Raw genomic sequence first — 22,941 nt, forward strand, 5'->3', positions numbered from 1 at the left:
AAGATTCGGAATCACAGGCAGCCACTTTGTAGATGGTAAACCTACTTTGGGCAGAAGATTAGTGGCATACCTCGGATTGATATTAGAATATCTTTACTTCCTCTTGGCCACTGCCCATGTGACATTAATTTTAAGACATTAACATATTTTTCTTTCACAGTTGCAAAATAAATGGGAAATGCAAGTACTTAAAGAACAAAACGTTAAATTCTCAATAAAATTAAGAAGTAGATACAGCTAGGATGTTAACATTTTCTGGTTCAGCCTCCGGTTTCAGGTCAAGAATGAGAAATGGAAAGATGTTCCTGTCCTGACAGTGTTGGGGGCAATGTGGAGGGAATCTTACACTGTATCTAAGATCATGTTGTACCAGTCTTGGAAGTATTTGATGAGGACAATTAAAAGGGAGCTCTGCTCTGCATCTGTCCTTGCGTTGTACCCATCCTGGGAGTGATTGATGGGAACAATATAAGGGGAGCTCTGCTGTGTTTTTATCCCTGCATTGTACTTGCCCTGAGAGTGTTTGATGCTTACACATATATCCTGTAAAGAAATGTGTTCTATCTTGTTGAGAATCCTCACCTTGATAAATACCAAAAATAACCTTGATTTGTATCCGGGTGTTTTGAGTGGCTAATATTAGACTCCAGATGTGACTCTGAGGTTCTGTTCGTCTCCATTAACTGCAGCTTGTTAGTTATCTGCTGTGACTGGAAGGGACAGCAGACAGTGTAAAAGGGAAGTAAAACTGTTGACTTAGTGCTGAGGCTCAGTGAGACTCACAGCAGCATTAGCAGCACTGCAGGGTGTATGTATATTGAAAAATGATAGCGTAAGAAGATTGGAATATGGTACGTAGCTGACAATGAACTTTGAAGTTGGGTGGATCCTTTCTGATTGTGCTTGTGAACGCTGATACTTCATGTCAGTGCCTCAGTCGAGGGAATCATGCCTGTCACTGCAACAATCTGCAGCAACTGATTAGCTTCAAGTCAATCATGTGCCACAGGAGGCTGGTAGGCAGTGTGTTAATGTGTTCCAATTGCTATGTGCCTCCTGCCCTCCAGCTGTCTATCCTCCCTCTTCCCAGACAAAAACTCTACCAACTGCAGGCTTGGCATGATCTGACCGTCACCCTCACCATTTTCTGGATTAGTGGTGCTGGAAGAGCACAGCAGTTCAGGCAGCATCCGAGGAGCAGCGAAATCGACGTTTCGGGCAAAAGCCCTTCATCAGGAATAAAGGCAGTGAGCCTGAAGCGTGGAGAGATAAGCTAGAGGAGGGTGGGGGTGGGGAGAAAGTAGCATAGAGTACAATAGGTGAGTGGGGGAGGGGATGAAGGTGATAGGTCGGGGGCAGGGGGAGGGTGGAGTGGATAGGTGGAAAAGAAGATAGACAGGTAGGACAAGTCATGGGGACAGTGCTGAGCTGAAGTTTGGAACTAGGGTGAGGTGGGGGAAGGGGAAATGAGGAAATTGTTGAAGTCCACATTGATGCCCTGGGGTTGAAGTGTTCCGAGGCGGAAGATGAGGCGTTCTTCCTCCAGGCGTCTGGTGGTGAGGGAGCAGCGGTGAAGGAGGCCCAGGACCTCCATGTCCTCGGCAGAGTGGGAGGGGGAGTTGAAATGTTGGGCCACAGGGCAGTGTGGTTGATTGGTGCGGGTGTCCCGGAGATGTTCCCTAAAGCACTCTGCTAGGAGGCGCCCAGTCTCCCCAATGTAGAGGAGGTGGCATCGGGAGCAACGGATACAATAAATGATATTAGTGGATGTGCAGGTAAAACTTTGATGGATGTGGAAGGCTCCTTTAGGGCCTTGGATAGAGGTGAGGGAGGAGGTGTAGGCGCAGGTTTTGCAGTTCCTGCGGTGGCAGGGGAAGGTGCCAGGATGGGAGGGTGGGTTGTAGGGGGGCGTGGACCTGACCAGGTAGTCATGTAGGGAACAGTCTTTGCGGAAGGCGGAGAGGGGTGGGGAGGGAAATATATCCCTTGTGGTGGGGTCTTTTTGGAGGTGGCGGAAATGTCGGCGGATGATTTGGTTTATGCGGAGGTTTGTAGGGTGGAAGGTGAGCACCAGGGGGGGTTCTGTCCTTGTTACGGTTGGAGGGGTGGGGTCTGAGGGCAGAGGTGCGGGATGTGGACGAGGTGCGTTGGAGGGCATCTTTAACCACGTGGGAAGGGAAATTGCGGGCTCTAAAGAAGGAGGCCATCTGGTGTGTTCTGTGGTGGAACTGGTCCTCCTGGGAGCAGATGCGGTGGAGGTGGAGGAATTGGGAATACGCGATAGCATTTTTGCAAGAGGTAGGGTGGGAAGAGGTGTAATCCAGGTAGTTGTGGGAGTCGGTGGGTTTGTAAAAAATGTCAGTGTCAAGTCAGTCGTCATTAATGGAGATGGAGAGGTCCAGGAAGGAGAGGGAGGTGTCAGAGATGGTCCAGGTAAATTTAAGGTCAGGGTGGAATGTGTTGGTGAAGTTGATGAATTGCTCAACCTCTTCGCGGGAGCACGAGGTGGCGCCAATGCAGTCATCAATGTAGCGGAGGAAGAGGTGGGGAGTGGTGCTGGTGTAATTACGGAAGATCGACTGTTCTACGTAGCCAACAAAGAGACAGGCATAGCTGGGGCCCATACGTGTGCCTATGGCTATTCCTTTGGTCTGGAGGAAGTGGGAGGATTCGAAGGAGAAATTGTTAAGGGTGAGGCCCAGTTCGGCCAAACGAATGAGAGTGTTGGGGGAAGGGTACTATTGAGGACGTCGGGAGAGGAAAAAACGGAGGGCTTGGAGGCCCTGGTCATGGCGGATGGAGGTGTAGAGAGATTGGATATCCATGGTGAAGATGAGACGTTGGGAGCTGGGGAAACGGAAGTCTTGGAGGAGGTGGAGGGCGTGGGTGGTGTCTCGAACGTATGTGGGGAGTTCCTGGTCTAGGTGGGATAGGACAGTGTCGAGGTAGGTAGAGATGAGTTGTGGGGCAGGAGCATGCTGAGACAATGGGTCGGCCAGGGTGGTCAGGCTTGTGGATCTTGGGAAGGAGGTAGAACCGGGCAGTGCGGGGTTCCCGGACTATGAGGTTGGAAGCTGTGGGTGGGAGATCTCCTGAGGTGATGAGGTTCTGTATGGTCTGGGAGATGATGGTTTGGTGATGGGGGGTGGGGTCATGGTCGAGGGGGCGGTAGGAAGAAGTGTCCTTGAGTTGGCGTTTGGCTTCAGCGGTGTAGAGGTCAGTGCGCCCGACTACCACTTTTACCGTCACCCTCACCATGCCTGCCTCTTTGACCTTGATGTACGGTGTAATTTGTGTGATTATTCTAGGAAGGGAGAGCCTTCAGCAGCTTGGAGTCAGAATCGCTTTGCAAACGTGATGTTAGCAGGCTGCTTTCCCTGGCCGTTGGGGACTGTCTGCTTTGCAACATTAAGTCAGTGTTGAAACGTAGGAACAGAAAATATGTGCAGGAGTAGGCCATTCAGCCCTTTGAGCCTGCCCAACAAGTCAAATGATAATGTAATCTCAGTATCCCATTCCCGCTGTCTCTCCCTTGATCCCTTTAGCCACAAAGGCCATGTCCAACTCTCCCTTGAATGTATCTAATGAACTGACCCCAACAGCTTCCCGTGGGAGAGAATTCCATAGGTTCACAACTCCCTGAGTGAAGAAATTCTTCCTCATCTCAGTCCTAAATGACTCACCCTTTATTCTAAGACTGTGACTCCTCGTTCTGCACTTCCCCAACAGTGGGAACATTCTTCCTGCATCTAATCTGTCCAGATCCATCAGAATTTTATATGCTTCTATGAGATCCCCTTCATTCTTCTAAATTCCAGTGAGTACAAGCTCAGTTGATCTAGTCTTTCCTCATATGTCAGTCTTGCCATCCCAGGAATCATGCTGGTGAACCTGTAATGAGCTGTAATAAGGAGATGCTAGAAAAACATGGGTTGTTTTCTCAAGAGCAGCAGAGGCTGAAGGGAGTCTTGATAGAAGTCTATAAAATTATGAGATGCATAGATAGGGTTGACGGTCAGAATCTTTTTCCCAGAGTCGAAATGGCTAATACTAGGGGGAAAGCATTTAAGGTGAGAGGTGGAACTTTTAGATAAGCACATGAATATGCCAAGAATGGAGGGAGATGGACGAAGGGATTAGATTAATTTGGCATCATGTTCGGCACAACACCATGGGTTGAAGGCCTCGTTCCTGTTCTGTTCAGTTCAATGTTCTATGTTCTAAAACTGCTCACAACTCTCAAGGTGTGGCCTCACCAAGGCCCTATACTACTACAGCAAGACACCCGATACTCAAAGTTGCTTTCTGGGAATCGCAGCTTCATCTGTCTCACTCTCAAAATTCAGGCAAAGGAATAGAGAAGTTACACTGCACTGATATTGGGAGGCTGGATGTTCCTGTTGCTCCACTGAAACCCAGTGCCTAGGATCTCACTCAGCCATACCAGATGCCGGCAAGGAATGGGAAGGAGATACATTGTAACCTTCTTCCTAGTCATAGTGGGCAGATTCGTACATGCCCACCCAGAGGTTTTTAAAAGTGCAGGAATCAAACACGTAGTGGCCGGTTGTTTTGGTACTGACTTCTCAATAACTTTCAGGTCAATGCTCCAGGGTCACTGAGCAAAAACAAAGAAATTTGAAATTGACAAATAAATCTGGTGTTGAGAGTTCAATTCTGTGTTGGTGACCATAAAACTAATCCCACCTTGATTCTTGGTAGAAGCAGATAACAATGTTTAAGAGGTAATTAGAGAGACATGTGAACAGGCAGAGAATACTGGGATGGGTTTAAAAGGGTGGTGCTGGAAAAGCGCAGCAGGTCAGGCAGCATCCAAGCAGCAGGAGGATCAATGTTTTGGGCAGGAGCCCTTCATCAGGAATGACCTGCTGCGCTTTTCCAGCACCACACTTTTTGACTGTAACTCCCCAGCATCGCAGTCCTCACTTTGTCCAAGAGAATAGAGGGATGTGGACCATGTGCTACCGCACAGAGGTGGGATTAGTTTAGAATAGACTCATCGTCATAGTGAGCCAAAGGGCTTGTTCCTGGACTGTACCATTCTATGTTCAGCTCTACTTTCCCTGACCTGTTTTGCAATCATTAGCAGACCACAAAATGCCTCAAGTTCATTGGAATTACATTCACAAGCAAAATCCTGCAAGCCAAAGTTAGGAAATATGTCTGTTCATAAACCTGACCACATCTCAGATCACATATCTGGTCAGTATGAGTTAGGCTTCTTCACCCAAACTCCAGTGAGCACAAACTTTTTCAGGTACTTCCTGGCCACGTTGTGCCCTTTACATAGCCACTTCTGTTGCTAGTGGGGGAGCCTCTCCATGTCAATCAGCTCATGGAGAAGTCTCAGTTATCCACAATCTGGCTTGTTGTGGTGAAGGTGAAACTTTATTGCTGGAACAGCACAGCAGGTCAGGCAGCATCTAGGGAACAGAAGATTCGACGTTTCGGGCACATGCCCTTCTTCTTTATTGTTCCAGCAATAAAGTTTCAGCTTTGATCTCCAGCGTCTGCAGACCTCACTTTCTCCTTGTTGTGGTGAATGCTTGCAGTGTTCATGGTGAAGCCTGGGTATGTCGACAATCTGGCCCCACACTGGCTGACACCGGTTAACATAACGAGGGTGGAGCTTGGCTCAAAAGGTCACCTTTTTGTGGTTGTGTCCTTACCCCATTGCAAGCCCCTGGTGAGACGCTGTCAAATGTGTACATTCTCTTCTCTGCGGTGAAAGGGCACCTAGCAGTGTGAACCCTAGCAGAGGACTAATAGGTGGGATCACTGCTGTGCTGCTGGTACGACACAGATAGCTGCAATGAATAACAGACATTGACTGCATATGAGGATCTCATGGAGATGCCAAGCACACAGACTCCAGTGTGACTGTCCTCTGCAGTGACAACCTCACATTGCTAGCTCACAGTCATTGGGGCATGAGGTATTGAGCAGGCACTGACACACTCCCTGGCAGATCATTCATCCTCTTGTGGCACAAGAGCCAGGTTCTCTTGAGTCACCCCTGACCTCTACAGGCTCCACTGCCCTGTCAGAATGGTCTCCTGTTATTGCTCACAGGGAAAAGAACATTTATTCTCTCCAGGACAGCCTTCAGGGGCACCTCAAGGGAGGTGTCGCTTTTCTGCCTGATCTCTGATATCTCCAGGCTGGGTGGGGGTGATGAGCAGGGGTTGAGTGAGGCTTCTGGTTTGGTGAAAGTGAAGTGTTGCTTTTCCAACATGACACCCGGATTCTGGAGCATGGAGGGCCCTAGCTGGGGCTGTGGTGGATAGCAAGGGGTGGTCTTCTTGCCTGTAAGGTTTTTGCACTTACCCAAGTATTCACACGCAATGAGCTGAGAAGAACACAATCCCACAGGGAAACCTGACAGCTCCCACAACAGGAAGAGATCCTGCCCAATTTTCTGCCCATCTCTACAGTTAGTCTTCAGCAAAAAGATTAAATCACACAACATCAAGTTATAGCCAACAGGTTTATTTGGAAGCACAAGCTTTCAGAGCACGGCTCCTTCATCAGGTGAGGCAGGATCATAGGACACAGAATTTATATTAAAAAGAGCAAAGTCTCATACAGCTGATGCCATGTAATGAACAAACATAGATTGTTTCTAAGTCTTTAATCACTTAGAATGGGTTGCAGGTTTTGATCATTAATATGTAAATCACAGAGCTTCTTTCAAGATATATTCCCGTGATAATTTAAGGTTTTATAAATTAAGATGACATCTCAGCTCAGACAATGCATTAAATGTGTGAGGTTAGAGTCTGTCTGGTTTCCAATCTTGAGTCAGACCAGTTCTATTTCCAAAGTAGGAATTTATAAAATATCACATGGACTGACTGCCTACAAATTCTGTGCCCTAGGATTCTGCCCCTAGCTACCTGACGAAAGTGCAGCGCTCTGAACGTTTGTACTTCCAAATAAACCTGTTGGGGCGGCACTGTGGCTCAGTGGTTAGCACTGCTGCCTCACAGCACCAGGGACCCAGATTTGATTCCAGCCTCGGGTGACTGTCTGTGTGGAGTTTGCACATTCTCCCTGTGCTGCGGGGGTTTCCTCCGGGTGCTCTGGTTTCCTCCCACAATCAAAAGATGTGCAGGTTAGGTGAATTGGCCATGCTAAATTGCCCGTAGTGTTCAGGAATGTGTAGGTTAGGTATGTTAGTTAGGGGGAAATATAGGATAGGGGAAGGGTGTGTGTGGGTTACTCTTCATAGGGTTGGTGCGGACGTTTTGGGCCGAAGGGCCTGTTTCCACACTGTAGGAATTCTAATTCTAGGGACTATAACCTGGTGTTGTGTGATTTTTAACTTTGTCCACCCCAGTCCAACACCAGCACCTCCATATCGTTTCAGCAAAAAAAGTTCACCCAGACGTTCAAAGTACAGATGGTTGTGGATGAATGTGTCAGCTGGATGGCTAGCATCACCTTGTGGTGGAGTTTGTTATTTCAGAAGGAAGTGGGGAAATGACTGTTGCCAAATCTGAACCACGGCCTGAATTATACGAGCAACTTTGCCTGGGCTCCACAGACTGCCCAATAAATACTGGTGGCAGTGAGATGAGGGCCTTAAATGGGCATTAATCTCCCCTTAAAGGCAATATTTTGCTCATTGTTGGGTGTTGTCCAAACTGCTCCCAGGACGAGTATAATTCGGGTGGGGATAGGAGCAGGTGGGTAAGCAGTGGACAGCCTATCTGCTGGATTTAAGCTTCTCTTCAAACCTGTGAGCTGGTGAGTGTTAAATCCAGCCCAGGTTTGCTCTGGAAAATGGAGCTCCTCACTGAGTGGGCGGCATGGTGGCACTGTGGTGAGCACTGCTGCCTCACAGTGCCAGAGACCCGGGTTCAATTCCTGCCTCAGGCGACTGACTGTGTGGAGTTTGCACATTCTCCCTGTGTCTGCGTGGGTTTCCTCCGGGTGCTCCGGTTTCCTCCCACAGTCCAAAGATGTGCAGGCCAGGTGAATTGGCCATGCTAAATTGCCCATAGTGTTAGGTGAAGGGGTAAGTGTAAGGATATGGGTGGGTTGCGCTTCGGCGGGTCGGTGTGGACTTGTTGGGCCGAAGGGCCTGTTTCCACACTGTAAGTAATCTAATGTGACAAACAGGCAATGAAAAAATTCAATCTACTCAAGGTATGGACAGTGCATCAGGGCACTGCTTGTTCCAGGTTACTGTGGCCAGACAGAGTTGTTAACACCAAATGAAAGCTACAGTGTCCATTTTTATAAACATAAACATCAAGTTGTAAGTTTGCTCAATGAGCTGGTGGGTTTGTTCTCAGACGTTTTGTCACCATGCGAGGTAACATCATCAGTGAGCCTCCGATGAAGCATTGGTGTTCTGTCCCATTTGCTATTTATGTGTCTTGATCTGTTTTGGTGAGTGATATCACTTGCAGTTCTGTTTCTGAGAAGTTGGTAAATGGGGTCCAATAATCGATATGTTTGTTAATAGAGTTCTGGTTTGAACGTCGGGCCTCCAGGAATTCCCGTGCTTGTCTTTGTTTAGCCTGACCCTGGATGGATGTATTGTCCCAGTCAAACTGGTATCCCTCTTTGTTTGTGTGTATGGATACCAGTGATAGTTGGTCGTGTTTTTTGATGCTCATGTATCCTGGTCGCTAGCTTCCTGCCCTTCTTCAGGAATGAGGAAAGTGTGTCCAGCAGGCTAAGATAAAAGGTAGGGAGGAGGGACTTGGGGGAGGGGCGTTGGAAATGCGATAGGTGGAAGGAGGTCAAGGTGAGGGTGATAGGCCGGAGTGGGGTGGGGGCGGAGAGGTCAGGAAGAAGATTGAAGGTTAGGAAGGCGGTGCTGAGTTCGAGGGATTTGACTGAGACAAGGTGGGGGGAGGGGTAATGAGGAAACTGGAGAAATTTGAGTTCATCCATTGTGGTTGGAGGGTTCCTAGGCGGAAGATGAGGCGCTCTTCCTCCAACCATCGTGTTGCTATGGTCTGGCGATGGAGGAGTCCAAGGACCTCCATGTCCTTGGTGGAGTGGGAGGGGGAGTTGAAGTGTTGAGCCACGGGATGGTTGGGTTGGTTGGTCTGGGTGTCCCAGAGGTGTTCTCTGAAACGTTCCGCAAGTAGGCGGCCTGTCTCCCCAATGTAGAGGAGGCCACATCGGGTGCAGCGGATGCAATAGATGATGTGTGTGGAGGTGCAGGTGAATTTGTGGTGGATATGGAAGGATCCCTTGGGGCCTTGGAGGGAAGTAAGGGGGGAGGTGTGGGCGCAAGTTTTGCATTTCTTGCGGTTGCAGGGGAAGGAGCCGGGAGTGGAGGTTTGGTTGGTGGGGGGTGTGGACCTGACGAGGGAGTCACGGAGGGAGTGGTCTTTTTGGAACACTGATAGGGGAGGGAAGGGGTGGGGTCCGTTTGGAGGTGGCGGAAATGACGGCGGATGATATGCTGTACATGGAGGTTGGTGGGGTGGTAGGTGAGGACCAGTGGGGTTCTGTCCTGGTGGCGGTTGGAGGGACGGGGCTCAAGGGCAGAGGAGCGGGAAGTGGAGGAGATGCGGTGGAGGGCGTCGTCGATCACATCTGGGGGGAAATTGCGGTCCTTGAAGAAGGAGGCCATCTGGGTTGTACAGTATTGGAACTGGTCCTCCTGGGAGCAGATGCGGCAGAGATGAAGGAATTGGGAATATGGGATGGCGTTTTTACAGGGGGCAGGGTGAGAGGAGGTGTAGTCTGGGTACATGTATATGATGTTTGTTCTGCTGGCTACTGGTACTGGGTCCTTTAAATTCATCAGGAGCTTTTTCAGTGCGGTAGTAAGTTTGTGCGCTACCATGATGCCTAGGAGCTGGAGTAGTCTGGTCATTGTCTCTGAGATGTCTTTAATGTATAACATATAAGAGCACAGAATCCCTACAGTGCAGATGGAGGCATTTAGCCATTGAGATAGAGGCCATTTGGCCCATTGAAAGGGTATCCCACCCTATTCTGCACTAACCATGACTGATCCACCTTGCCTACACATCCCTGGGCACGATGGGACAATTTAGCATGGCCAATCCAACCTGCACATCTTTGGACCATGGGAGGAAACCCACACAGACACAGGGAGAATGTGCAAACTCCACACAGACAGTTACCCAGGTCCCTCAGGTTGTGAAGCAGAAGTTCTCACCACGTTGCCCAAAGATCCTGAGGGAACTTGAGATGATGGATGTTGAAAGGATATTTCCTCTTGTGGGAGAATCTAGAACCAGGGATCAGAGTTTAAAATAGGGGGTCACCCATTTAAAACAGAAATGAGAAAACTTTTTTTTTCTCTCAGTGGGTTGTGAGTCTTTGAAGTTTCCTTTCTCGAAAGGTAGTGGATGCAGAATCTTTAAATATTTTAAAGGTAGAGGTAGACAGATTCTTGATTACCAAGAGGGTGAGTGATTATCATTGAGATTAAAATCTGATTAGCCACGATCTTGTTGAATGGCAGACTAGATTCAATTTGTTCATATGCTCCCCTGTCCACAAACTCCTGACTGCATAGCCACAATAACAACAGCAGTCCTCAGCTCAGTTTAGACATTGTGCCATCTTGGGAGTATCCACTATAACAACACCACAGTGAGATTTAAACTGGGGTTGGAGCAAAAAGATCTGGGAGCGTATGTTCACAAATCTTTGAATGTGATAGGATAATTGTTCATTTCAAAAATGTACAGGATTTTGTGCTTTGTTAATAAAGGCCTAGTGCACAACACCAAGGAAACTATAGTTAAACAACATACTGAGGACACTGGAGGTTGGAAATAAAGACAGAAAATCCTGAAAAGGTCAGGAGGTCAGGCAGTACACGGGCAGATAGAATCAGAGGTAACGTTTCAAGCTGAGGAACTTTCCTCAGAACTGAAGTAAGGATAGAAATGTAACAGGCTTTGAGCAAGTGGGAGGGGAAGGGGGATGGGGAGAAAAACCAATAGGGAAGCTCTGTGGTAGTGTGGAGGGCATGAGAGATTAGTGATGAAAGAGTCTGTGGTACACAAAGCACAAGGCAAGGTAATTGTTGTAATGCAGAGGGTGAGCATGAATGGCAGAATTATGATCAACTTTGTCCAAAAGCAAAAATTGTGAAAAGCAAGAATAAACAAAATTGAAAAAAAAAGAAACAAAATGAAGGTGGCAGAAGTTGAATCTGAAATTGTTGGATACAGTGTTGAGTCTTGAATTTAGCATCAAATAGAAAGCTGAGGTGCCGTTCTTGGAGATTGTGTTGAGCTCCCGTAGAACGCTGTAGCAGGCCAAGAATGGAGAACATCAGCACGAAAGTAGGGTGGAGAATTAGAATTGGGGGCAATTAAATGCTTGCTTGTGAACTGAGTGGAAGTGTTTGACAAGACAGTTACACAGTCCATATTTGATCTCCCCAGTGGAAAGAAGACCATTTCATAAGCAGCAAATACAGTTTTGTCTCCTCTGTCACAAGCATAAAGCCAATTTTGCAATGACCTGTCCTTTGAATTCTCCATTTTCTCTCACAATGATAATTTGACCTCAGTCTGCAGCACTATCTGCAGCATCTCAAGATGGTGGCAGCGTAAGAAGTGTTCAGCCTCTGAGCCCATATGCTCCTCTCACCTGGCCGGCCACAATCTTATTTGTTCTTTTTTTGTTTTGTTTTGTTTCTTCATCCCTTTATTACTGTTTTGTATCGAAATTCACCTTTTCTTCTTTTCTGTGGCTGTGGTTGCAAGGTCCTGCAGCATGGTGGAACTGGATGTCTATTCCTCGTGACCGTAGTGGCTGCAGCTTTGACAAGGGCTTCGTTGTCTGTGGGTCTGGTCCGATCTTTCTGGTAGTAGTTTCAAAGGTGGCTATAGCAGTGGTGGCATGGGGGTTCTAATTCGTTCCTCATGGCTATGGCAGTAATGTGGCAGCTTTGGGCAGCAACTGAAGTGGTGACGGCCTGAACGATGGCTTCAGCATCAGCGACTTGCTGGGTCCGGCTTGTCCCTCCTGGCTATGGCTTCAGTGTAGGCCTTGGCGGTGGCAGGATGGTGGGTCTGGTCTGAAAATCCTTGCATTAGTGGCCTTAGGGGCAGTTTCGGTGGCGGCATCCTGTAGCCACTCCATAAACCCGGATTGCTGTGGAGGGAACAGAAGATGAACAGTGGCTCAGTGGCTAGAACTGCTGCCTCACAGCACCAGGGTCCCATGTTCAATTCCAGCCTTGGGCGAGTGTCTGTGTGGATTTTGCACATTCTCCCCTTGTCTGTGTGGGTTTGCTCCGGTTTCCTCCCACAGTCCAAAGATGTGCAGGTTAGGTGAATTGGCCATGCTAAATTGTCCATCGTTGTTAGGTGCATTAGTTGGGATGGGCTACTCTTCAGAGGTCGGGGTGTGGACTTGTTGGGCTGAAGGGCCTGTTTCCACACTGTAGGGAATCTAATCTTCATCACAATTATTTACTTTTATAATTTCTGCAATTGAAATGGCACTGAATTGTTGTGATTAATACACATCGCACTGTATTTTCATAAATACAAGGACAATAAATTGCCATTCCAGTCTATTCTATACCACTGTAGCTCGAGGAACAGCATATTATCTCCCAGTTAGATCACTTTACAACCTTTTGCACTCAACATTGAGTTCAACAACTTCAGACTGTGAACTCTGCCACACCATTTTTTAAAAAATTAATCAGTTTTCATTTAGATTACTTTCCGAACAGCAACCCACCCAGATCCATTCCCCTACACCTAACACTACAGGCAATTTGGCATGGCCAATTCACTAAACCTGTACATTTTTGGACTATGGGAGGAAACCGGAGCACCCAGAGGAAACCTATGCAGACAAGGGGAGAATGTGCAAACTCCACACAGACAGTTGCCTGAGGCGGGAATTGAACCCAGGTCTCTGGCGCTGTGAGGTAGCAGTGCTAACCACTGTGCCACTGTGCTGCCCAGTTATACTCTTGCTTTACATGTTACAGATACAACAGTTCCTTTTTCTGCCATTCATACCCACTTTGAACAAATCTTTCTTGTTTCGTTTCTACAACCATAGAACATACAACATAGAACAGTACTGCACAGTACAGGCCTTTCGGCCCACAATGTTGTGCCAAGCATTTATCTTAATCTAAGATCAACCTAACCTATACATCCCTCAATTTACTGCCATCCTTGTGCTTGTCCAGCAGTTGCTTAAATGTCCCTCATGTCTCTGACTCTACTACCGTTCCATGCACCCAACACTCTCTGCGTAAAGAACCTACCTCTGACATTTCCCCTATACCTTCCTCCAATCACCTCAAAATTATGACCCCTTATGACAACCGTTTCTGCCCTGGGGAAAAGTCATCTACTCTACTTATGCCTCTCATTCCCTTGTACACCTCTATCCAGTCACCTCTCTTCCTTCTTCCCTCCAGTGTGAAAAACCCCAGCTCACTCAACCTCTCTTCATAAGACAAGCCCTTCAATCCAGACAGCATCCTGGTAAATCTCCTCTGCACTCTCTCTAAAGCATCTACATCCTTCCTATAATGAGGCAACCAGAACTGGACACAATATTCCAGTGTGTCTAACAGGATTTTATAGAGCTGCAGCAAAACCTCATAGCTCTTAGACTTAATCCTGCTGTTAATGAAAGCCAAAACACCATACGTCATCTTAGCAACCCTAACAACTTGGGTGGCAACTTTGAGAGACCTATGTACGTGGACCCCAAGATCCCGCTGTTCCTCCACACTGCCAAGAATCCTGACTTAAGCCTGTATTCAGCATTAAAATTTGACCTTCGCATTTATCCAGGTTGAACTCCATCTGCCACTGCTCAGCCCAGCTCTACATCCTGTCAATGTCTTATTGTAGCCTGCAACAACCCTCCACACCATCTACAACACCATTGACTTTGTGTCATCGGCAAACTTACCAAGCCACCCTTCCACTTCTTCATCCAAGTCATTTATAAAAACTACAAAGAGCAGAGGTCCAAGAACAGAGCCCTGCGGGACACTGCTGGTCACCAACCTCCAGGCGGAATACTTTCCATCCACTAACACTCACTGTCTTCTTTCAGGCAGCCAATTCTGTATCCAGCCAGCCAAATTTCCCTGTATCCCATACTTCCTAATTTTCTGAATGAGCTTACTGTGGGGAACCTTATAAGTGCCTTACTGAAATCCACACACATCACATCCACTGTTCAACCTTTGTCAACTTGTCTCGTCACATCCTCGAAGAAAGCAAGAAAGCTTGTGAGGCATGACCTGCCCCTCACAAGGCCATGCTGACTATCTTTACTCAAACTATGTTTTTCCAAATAGTCATAAGTCCTATCTCTCAGAATCCTTTCCAATACCTTGCTTACCACAGACGTAAGACTGATTGGTCTGTAATTCCCAGGATTTCCTCATTCCCTTTCTTGAACAGTGAAACAACATTCGCCTCCCTCCAATCATCCGATGCTACTCCTATAGAGAGTGAGGATGCAAAGATCATCGCCAGGGGCGCAGCAATTTCATTCCTCGCTTCCTGGAGTAACCGTGGATACATCTGGTCTGGCCCTGGGGACTTAGCTATCTTGATGCTTCCCAGAATTTCCAGCACATCCACTTTCTTAATATCCATCTGTTCAAGCCTATACACCTGGTCCATGGTGTTCTCATTATCAACAAGATTCCTCTCTCCAGTGAATACTGAAGCAAAAAAACTCATTTAGGGCCTCCCCTACCTCTTCAGACTCCAGGCATAAGTTCTCTCCACTATCCCTGATCAGCCCTACAGTGTCTCTGATCATTCTCTTATTCCTCACGTACATGCCTTTGTGTTTTCCCTAACCCTTCCTGCCAAGGCTTTTTCATACCCCCTCCTTGCTCTTCTCAGTCCATTTTTTAAATTTCTTTCCTAGCTACTCTGTAATCCTCTACCCTGTAACCATCTAACACACCCAGTGCCTTCTGTACCATAACATTGCTTGTCCATTAATCTCTCAGCTGGTAGATTTTCCCTTTCATTCTTCCCCTCTCTTTACATGTTCAAAACTGTTACATTTCTATCCTCTGATCCTCTGAAGAAAGACAATTGACACAAAACATTAACACCCTTTCACTGTCCACAAATGCTCTCTGATATGTTGAGTGCTTCAGTATTTTTCTGAACTCATGAAAGACTTCTATATATCTATTGGGGTGGCACGGTGGCTCAGTGGTTAACACTGCTGCCTCACAGCACCAGGGTCTCAGTTTTGAATCCAGCCTTGGGCGACTGTCTGTGTGGAGTTTGCACGTTCTCCCCGTGTCTGCGTGGGTTTCCTCCGGGTGCTCCGGTTACCTCCCACAGTCCAAAGATGTGCAGGTCAGGTGAATTGGCCATGCTAAATTGTCCACAGTGTTAGGTGCATTAGTCAGAGGGAAATGGGTCTGGGTGGGTTAATCTTCAGAGGGTCGGTGTGGACTTGTTGGGCTGAAGGGCCTGTTTCGATACTGTAGGGAACCTAGTCTAATCTAATCTTAAAACATTAGTTCAGCCTCAACTGAGAGTGTTGTGATCAATCCTGAGCAGAATGCCTCAGAAAGGAGATCAAGGCTTGGAGGGGGTACAGAAGTGATCTGCTGGTCCACTATCAGCAATGAAAAACTTCAGTTGTTTGAAGAGGCTGGGTTTGCATTCTGCTGAACAGAGGCAGTTCTGGACAGACTTGTTCAAAACCTAGAAGAGGGTAGATGCAATAAATAAAGAGGAAGTGTTTTTATTGGATGATGAACCCATAACCAGTTAACAGTTTACAGAAAGACTTACATTTCCTTTTCTTATTCGTTAATGAGACATGGGGTTCACTGGCTGGGTAGCATTTAGGCTGCCTAACCCGACTTGCCCTTGAGAAGGTTGTGGTGAGCTGCGTTCTTGAACCCCTGCAGTCCATGTGCTGGAGGTAGACCAACAAATCTGTTAATGAGGGAGTTCCAGGATTTTGACCCAGTGACAGTGAAGGAACAATGATATATTTCCAAGTCAGGCTGATGAGTGGTTTGGAGGGGAACTTTCAGGTGGTAGAGTTTCCATATATCTCTTGTCCTTGTCCTTCGAGAAGGAAGATTTGGAAAGTGCTGTCAAAGGAGTCTTGGTGAATTTCTGCAGTGCATCTTGTAGATGGTACACACTGCTGCTACTGAGTGTTGGTGGTGGAGGGAGTGAATGCTTGTGGATGTGATACCAATCAAGCGGGCTGCTTTGTCCTGGGTGTGTCAAGCTCCTTGAGTGTTGTTGGAGCTGCACCCATCCAGGCAAATAGGAAGTGTTCTATCACGCTCCTGAATACTTGTGATATAAGTGTTGGAACTGGTATTAGTAACATCTTTTGACTGAAATGAAACTAAAGTATTGCAGCTAACTTCATGCTGTGCTCTCTGCTATACTTCAGGGATCAGAGTGGAAAAGTCAAACACTACACAGTGTGTGTGACACCATCCAACCAATACTACCTTGCAGAGAAACACCCCTTCAATTCGATTCCAGAACTGATCAACTATCACCAGCACAATGCAGCAGGTATGGCCTGGCCTGGAGGAGAGTCAAGAGGAGTAGGGGTCAGCAGAGGGGGTTACCAGATTAGAGATCAGGCTTGATTGAGTAAGTCTCCTTGCTACTTTGTTTTCAAATAGTGGAGATGTACAATGTCAAGTGAGACACAGTAACAGCACTGAATACATGTTAACTTACAAACACTGGTTACTGTGGCAGCAGGTACCTAACTCTGTGGTCTGCGCGTAGTTATCCAGACTTAGTGTGAAATATGGTTGGTTAGTATCTGCTTTGGGGCATTACAAGTACCCTCAGAGCTCCAAAGTAGGGTGTGAGTGCACAATCTGGGTGAGAATCAAACTGTACACCATTCAGTTAAGTTGTTTGCATGTACTTAACGAATATCCAATGGATGTACAGGTATGCAGAGCTGGTAGGTATTGGGTGAATATCTGTAGGGTGTATGCAGATCAGGCAGATATTGGGTGAATATCCATTGAGTGTCGGTAGAGCAGGTAGATATGGGGTGAATAAATATTAGGTGTATGCAGAGCAGTTAGGTATTGGCCAGTATCAACATTAATGCTGATTTGATGACACCAATGACACTTTCGAGCTTAACCTCACTTGACCTTCACAATGGATCATGGGTTCCACAGCTGGAAGCTGCTTAACAAAAACAGAAATTGCTGGAAAAGCTCAGCAGGTCTGGTAGCATCTGTGGAGAGAAATCACTTAATGTTTCGGGCTATGTAATCCTTTGACAGGATTGATGTTAGCAAGGAAGATGTCAGTTTATATTCAGAAGATAGGGTGGGGGACGGGGTAAGGAGTAAATGTTAGGTGAGGATAGAACCCAGATAGAGAGAAGAACAGTTGGTTAGAGAAAGGAGTGGGTAACAATCTGGCTGGGAGGGTGAATAGCTGTTAATGGAGACTGTTAGTGACTAACAATGGGTTGCGTATAATAGCAGACTGTGATAACAAGTACTGGTGTGTGGGGGTTGGGGTAAGGACTTGGGAGAGTTCAAGCCCTAAAGTTATTGGACATGATAATGAGTCCAAAAGGCTGCAGGGTTCCCCAGTGGAAATGAGGTGTTGTTCTTCCAGCTGGCACTGAGCTTCACTAGACTCTGCAGCAAGCCTGAAACAGAGATGGTGTGTTGAAGTGACAAGAAACTGAAAGCTCAGGGTCTTTTTTGCAGATAGAGCATAGGCATTCTGTGAAGCAGTCACCCAGTCTATGCTTCATTTCCCCCATGTAGAGGAGACCACATTGTGAGCAACGAATGCAGTAGACTAGATTGTGTGAAGGTAAAAACAATGACTGCAGATGCGGGAAACCAGATTCTGGATCAGTGGTGCTGGAAGAGCACAGCAATTCAGGCAGCATCCGAGGACAGGCAAAATCGACGTTTCGGGCAAAAGCCCTTCATCAGGAATAAAGGCAGAGAGCCTGAAGCGTGGAGAGATAAGCTAGAGGAGGGTGGGGCTGGGGAGAGAGTGGCATAGAGTACAATAGGTCAGTGGGGAAGGAGATGAAGGTGATAGATCAGGGAGGAGAGGGTGGAGTGGATAGGTGGAAAAGGAGCTGGGCAGGTCGGACAAGTCCGGACAGGTCAGGGGATCGAGTTGCGGGAGGTTAGAAGCTAGGATGAGGTGGGGGAAGGGGAAATGAGGAAACTGTTGAAATCCACATTGATGCCCTGGGGTTGAAGTGTTCCGAGGCGGAAGATGAGGCGTTCTTCCTCCAGGCGTCTGGTGGTGAGGGAGCGGCGGTGAAGGAGGCCCAGGACCTCCATGTCCTCGGCAGAGTGGGAGGGGGAGTTGAAATGTTGGGCCACTGGGCGATTTGGTTGATTGGTGCGGGTGTCTCGGAGATGTTATCTAAAGCGCTCTGCTAGGAGGCGCCCAGTCTCCCCAATGTAGAGGAGACCGCATCGGGAGCAACGGATACAATAGATGATATTAGTGGATGTGCAGGTAAAACTTTGATGGATGTGGAAAGCTCCTTTGGGGCCTTGGATAGAGGTGTGGGAGGAGGTGTGGGCGCAGGTTTTACAGTTCCTGCGGTGGCAGGGGAAAGTGCCAGGATGGGAGGGTGGGTCGTAGGGGGGCGTGGACCTGACCAGGTAGTCACGGAGGGAACGGTCTTTGCGGAAGGCGGAGAGGGGTGGGGAGGGAAATATATCCCTGGTGGTGGGGTCTTTTTGGAGGTGGCGGAAATGTCGGCGGATGATTTGGTTTATGCGAAGGTTGGTAGGGTGGAAGGTGAGCACCAGGGGCGTTCTGTCCTTGTTGCGGTTGGAGGGGTTGGGTCTGAGGGCGGAGGTGCGGGATGTGGATGAGATGCGTTGGAGGGCATCTTTAACCACGTGGGAAGGGAAATTGCGGTCTCTAAAGAAGGAGGCCATCTGGTGTGTTCTATGGTGGAACCGCTCCTCCTGGGAGCAGATACGGCGGAGGCGGAGGAATTGGGAGTACGGGATGGCATTTTTGCAAGAGGTAGGGTGGGAAGAGGTGTAATCCAGGTAGCTGTGGGAGTCGGTGGGTTTGTAGAAGATGTCAGTGTCAAGTCGGTCGTCACTGATGGAGATGGAGAGGTCCAGGAAGGGGAGGGAGGTGTCAGAGATGGTCCAGGTAAATTTAAGGTCAGGGTGGAATGTGTTGGTGAAGTTGATGAATTGCTCAACCTCCTCGCGGGAGCACGAGGTGGCGCCAATGCAGTCATCAATGTAGCGGAGGAAGAGGTGGGGAGTGGTGCCGGGGCCACTCCCCACCTCCCTCCGCTACATTGATGACTTCGTTGGCGCCACCTCGTGCTCCCGCGAGGAGGTTGAGCAATTCATCAACTTCACCAACACATTCCACCCTGACCTTAAATTTACCTGGACCATCTCTGACACCTCCCTCCCCTTCCTGGACCTCTCCATCTCCATCAGTGACGACCGACTTGACACTGACATCTTCTACAAACCCACCGACTCCCACAGCTACCTGGATTACACCTCTTCCCACCCTACCTCTTGCAAAAATGCCATCCCGTACTCCCAATTCCTCCGCCTCCGCCGTATCTGCTCCCAGGAGGAGCGGTTCCACCATAGAACACACCAGATGGCCTCCTTCTTTAGAGACCGCAATTTCCCTTCCCACGTGGTTAAAGATGCCCTCCAACACATCTCATCGACATCCTGCACCTCCGCCCTCAGACCCAACCCCTCCAACCGCAACAAGGACAGAACGCCCCTGGTGCTCACCTTCCACCCTACCAACCTTCGCATAAACCAAATCATCCGCCGACATTTCCGCCACCTCCAAACAGACCCCACCACCAGGGATATATTTCCCTCCCCACCCCTCTCCGCCTTCCGCAAAGACCGTTTCCTCCGTGACTACCTGGTCAGGTCCACGCCCCCCTACGACCCACCCTCCCATCTGGCACTTTCCCCTGCCACCGCAGGAACTGTAAAACCTGCGCCCACACCTCCTCCCTCACCTCTATCCAAGGCCGCAAAGGAGCTTTCCACATCCATCAAAGTTTTACCTCCACATCCACTAATATCATCTATTGTATCCGTTGCTCCCGATGCGGTCTCCTCTACATTGTGGAGACTGGGCGCCTCCTAGCAGAGCGCTTTAGGGAACATCTCCGAGACACCCGCACCAATCAACCAAATCGCCCAGTGGCCCAACATTTCAACTCCCCCTCCCACTCTGCCGAGGACATGGAGGTCCTGGGCCTCCTTCACCGCCGCTCCCTCACCACCAGACGCCTGGAGGAAGAACGCCTCATCTTCCGCCTCGGAACACTTCAACCCCAGGGCATCAATGTGGATTTCAACAGTTTCCTCATTTCCCCTTCCCCCACCTCATCCTAGCTTCTAACCTCCCGCAACTCGATCCCCTGACCTGTCCGGACTTGTCCGATCTGCCCAGCTCCTTTTCCACCTATCCACTCCACCCTCTCCTCCCTGACCTATCACCTTCATCTCCTTCCCCACTGACCTATTGTACTCTATGCCACTCTCTCCCCAGCCCCACCCTCCTCTAGCTTATCTCTCCACGCTTCAGGCTCTCTGCCTTTATTCCTAATGAAGGGCTTTTGCCCGAAACGTCGATTTTGCCTGTCCTCGGATGCTGCCTAGATTGTGTGAAGTGCAGGTAAAGCACTGCTTCACCTGGAAAGTGTGTTTGAGCTGTTAGATACTGAGGAGAGGCGAAGTAAACAGACAGGTGTTACACCTTCTGAGGTTGCAAGGGAAGATGCCATGAGCCTGTGGGTGAAGCTGTTGGGAATAAGGGAAGAGTGGAGCAGGGTGTTCCAGAGGAAGCAGTCCCTACATAACGCTGACAAGGGAGGGGTGGAGAATAAGTGTCTAGTGGTGGCATCTCACTTGAGGTGTTAGAAATGGTGGTTAATGATCCTCTGGATGTGAATGCTGGTGGGATGGTAGGTGAGGACAAGGGGGACCCTATTGCTTTTGCAGTAGGGAAGTGAGGGGTTGAGGGCCGAAATGTGAGAGATAGGTTGTACCTGACTGAGAGCCTGTCAACAGTGTTGCTGGGAAATCCTCGGCTGAGGAAGAAGGTGGACATTTCGGAGACTCCCTTATAGTAACTGGCATCATCAGAACAGATGCAATGGAGACAGAGGAACTGGGAGAATGGAATAGATTCTTTACAGGAAACAGGGTGTAAGGATGTGAAGTCAACATAATTGTGGAGTTGGTGAGTTTATAGTGGATACTGGTGACCAGCCTATCCCCAGACGTGGAGACAGCAATGCCGAGGAAGGGAAGGGAAGAGTCAGAGATGGAAGGTACCTCCTCTTCTGCTGCACCAACAGCTTGAGACCATCAATAAGACAAACCTTTTAACCTTGTTTTCTGACATGTATTGCAAGCCCCATTCTATCCATCAGATATGATCAGCTTTGGTCACTCCCTTATATCTCCCTCCACCCATGATCCCCTCCCACTCTGATCCTACTTTATGCTGTGTCAATTTTAGAATTTAGAGTTTAGAAGCATGAGGGGGGAATCTCTTCAAAACCCATAAAATTCTGCTCACACACTGCCTTTCACTTGTGTCAGGAGAATCTCCCTCTAATTTTGGATAAAGTATATCACAATCCCATTTCCAGCAACTACAGCAAGACCTTCACCCACTTTTTAAGAGGAACAAGGTAGACTCAAAGTGGGCATTAACTGGCAGTAACCCCACTCACAATACTGATCTCTCAGTGACACAACCAATCAATGAGGGACATTGTTAGCAGTGGCTACACGCAATGACTATTCCAGTGTTGGTGAGGATAGGGGCATTGTAATCAGCAAGGAAGGGTTAATTGTGCCATCACAATTCATTCATTTCCACATAGCTGCCGGTGTATCTAACAATACTTTATTAACAGATCATCTTCATTCATTCATTGCAGGGCTTGTTACCAGGTTACGGCACCCAGTCTCACAGCAGAGCAAGAAAGCTCCATTGACAGCTGGATTTGGTTACGGTAGGATTTTGTAATGGCATAATTTAGTTATGCTTAGGAGTCAGTTATGGTATTATGTAGAATTATACAGAATGTACAGCACATCCACAGGCGATTCAAGGCAATCAAATCTTTCCTCAAGTAAATCTAATATTGTAACTCTCTAAACCCTCTCCCTCCTGTGTTTTTCTGACTTCCCACTTAATTGCATCAATATTATTCACTTCAATCATCACTCCCTGCGGCGGTGAGTTCCACATTCTCATGCATCTCTGAGACAGAAGCTTCGTCGGATTTCTTGGTGACTATCTTATATTAGCGGCCTAGAGTTACACTCGACCCCACACAAGGAAGCATTCTCTCTGTATGTACTGAACCAAAACTTTAAGTACTTTCAACAAGTCAGCCGTTCCTTTTCAATGGAAGAGAGACCCAACTTGTCAATTCTTTCTTGATATGTTTCATTTTCTGCTTGATATTACTCTTTTTCAGGAGTAGAGTGGTGCTGGAAGAGCACAGCAGTTCAGGCTGGTGAAGTCCACATTGATGCCGAGGGCATCATTTCCCCTTCCCCCACCTCACCCCAGTTCCAAACTTCCAGCTCAGCACCGTCCCCATGACTTGTCCTACCTGCCTATCTTCTTTTCCACCTATCCACTCCACCCTCCTCTCTGACCTATCACCTTCATCCCACCCCCATTCACCCATTGTACTCTTTGCTACTTTACCCCACCCACCTCCCTGACCTATCACCTTCATTCCCACCCCCACTCACCTATTGTACTCTATGCTACTTTCTCCCCACCCCCACCCTCCTCTCATTTATCTCTCCACCCTTCAGGCACTCTGCCTCTATTCCTGATGAAGGGCTTTTGCCCGAAATGTCATTTTTCCTGCTCCTCGGATGCTGCCTGACCTGCTGTGCTTTTC

At 48.1% G+C, this 22,941-nt stretch overlaps 1 protein-coding gene across 2 annotated transcripts in view; it reads left to right on the plus strand.

Moving 5' to 3' along the window:
• Window positions 1-22,941, plus strand: part of btk (Bruton tyrosine kinase) — a 133,102-nt gene that overhangs the window by 87,820 nt on the left and 22,341 nt on the right. For both annotated transcript variants that reach the window (XM_043704297.2, XM_087992289.1), the window contains exons 11-12: window positions 16,420-16,547; window positions 21,958-22,032. In XM_043704297.2, the coding sequence (XP_043560232.2) occupies window positions 16,420-16,547; window positions 21,958-22,032 (203 nt within the window). The remainder of the gene's footprint in view (window positions 1-16,419; window positions 16,548-21,957; window positions 22,033-22,941) is intronic.

This window comes from Chiloscyllium plagiosum, unplaced genomic scaffold (assembly GCF_037043375.1).
Source record: "Chiloscyllium plagiosum isolate Xiang-an unplaced genomic scaffold, Cpla_swu_hap1 HiC_scaffold_11, whole genome shotgun sequence".
NCBI lineage: Eukaryota > Metazoa > Chordata > Chondrichthyes > Orectolobiformes > Hemiscylliidae > Chiloscyllium > Chiloscyllium plagiosum.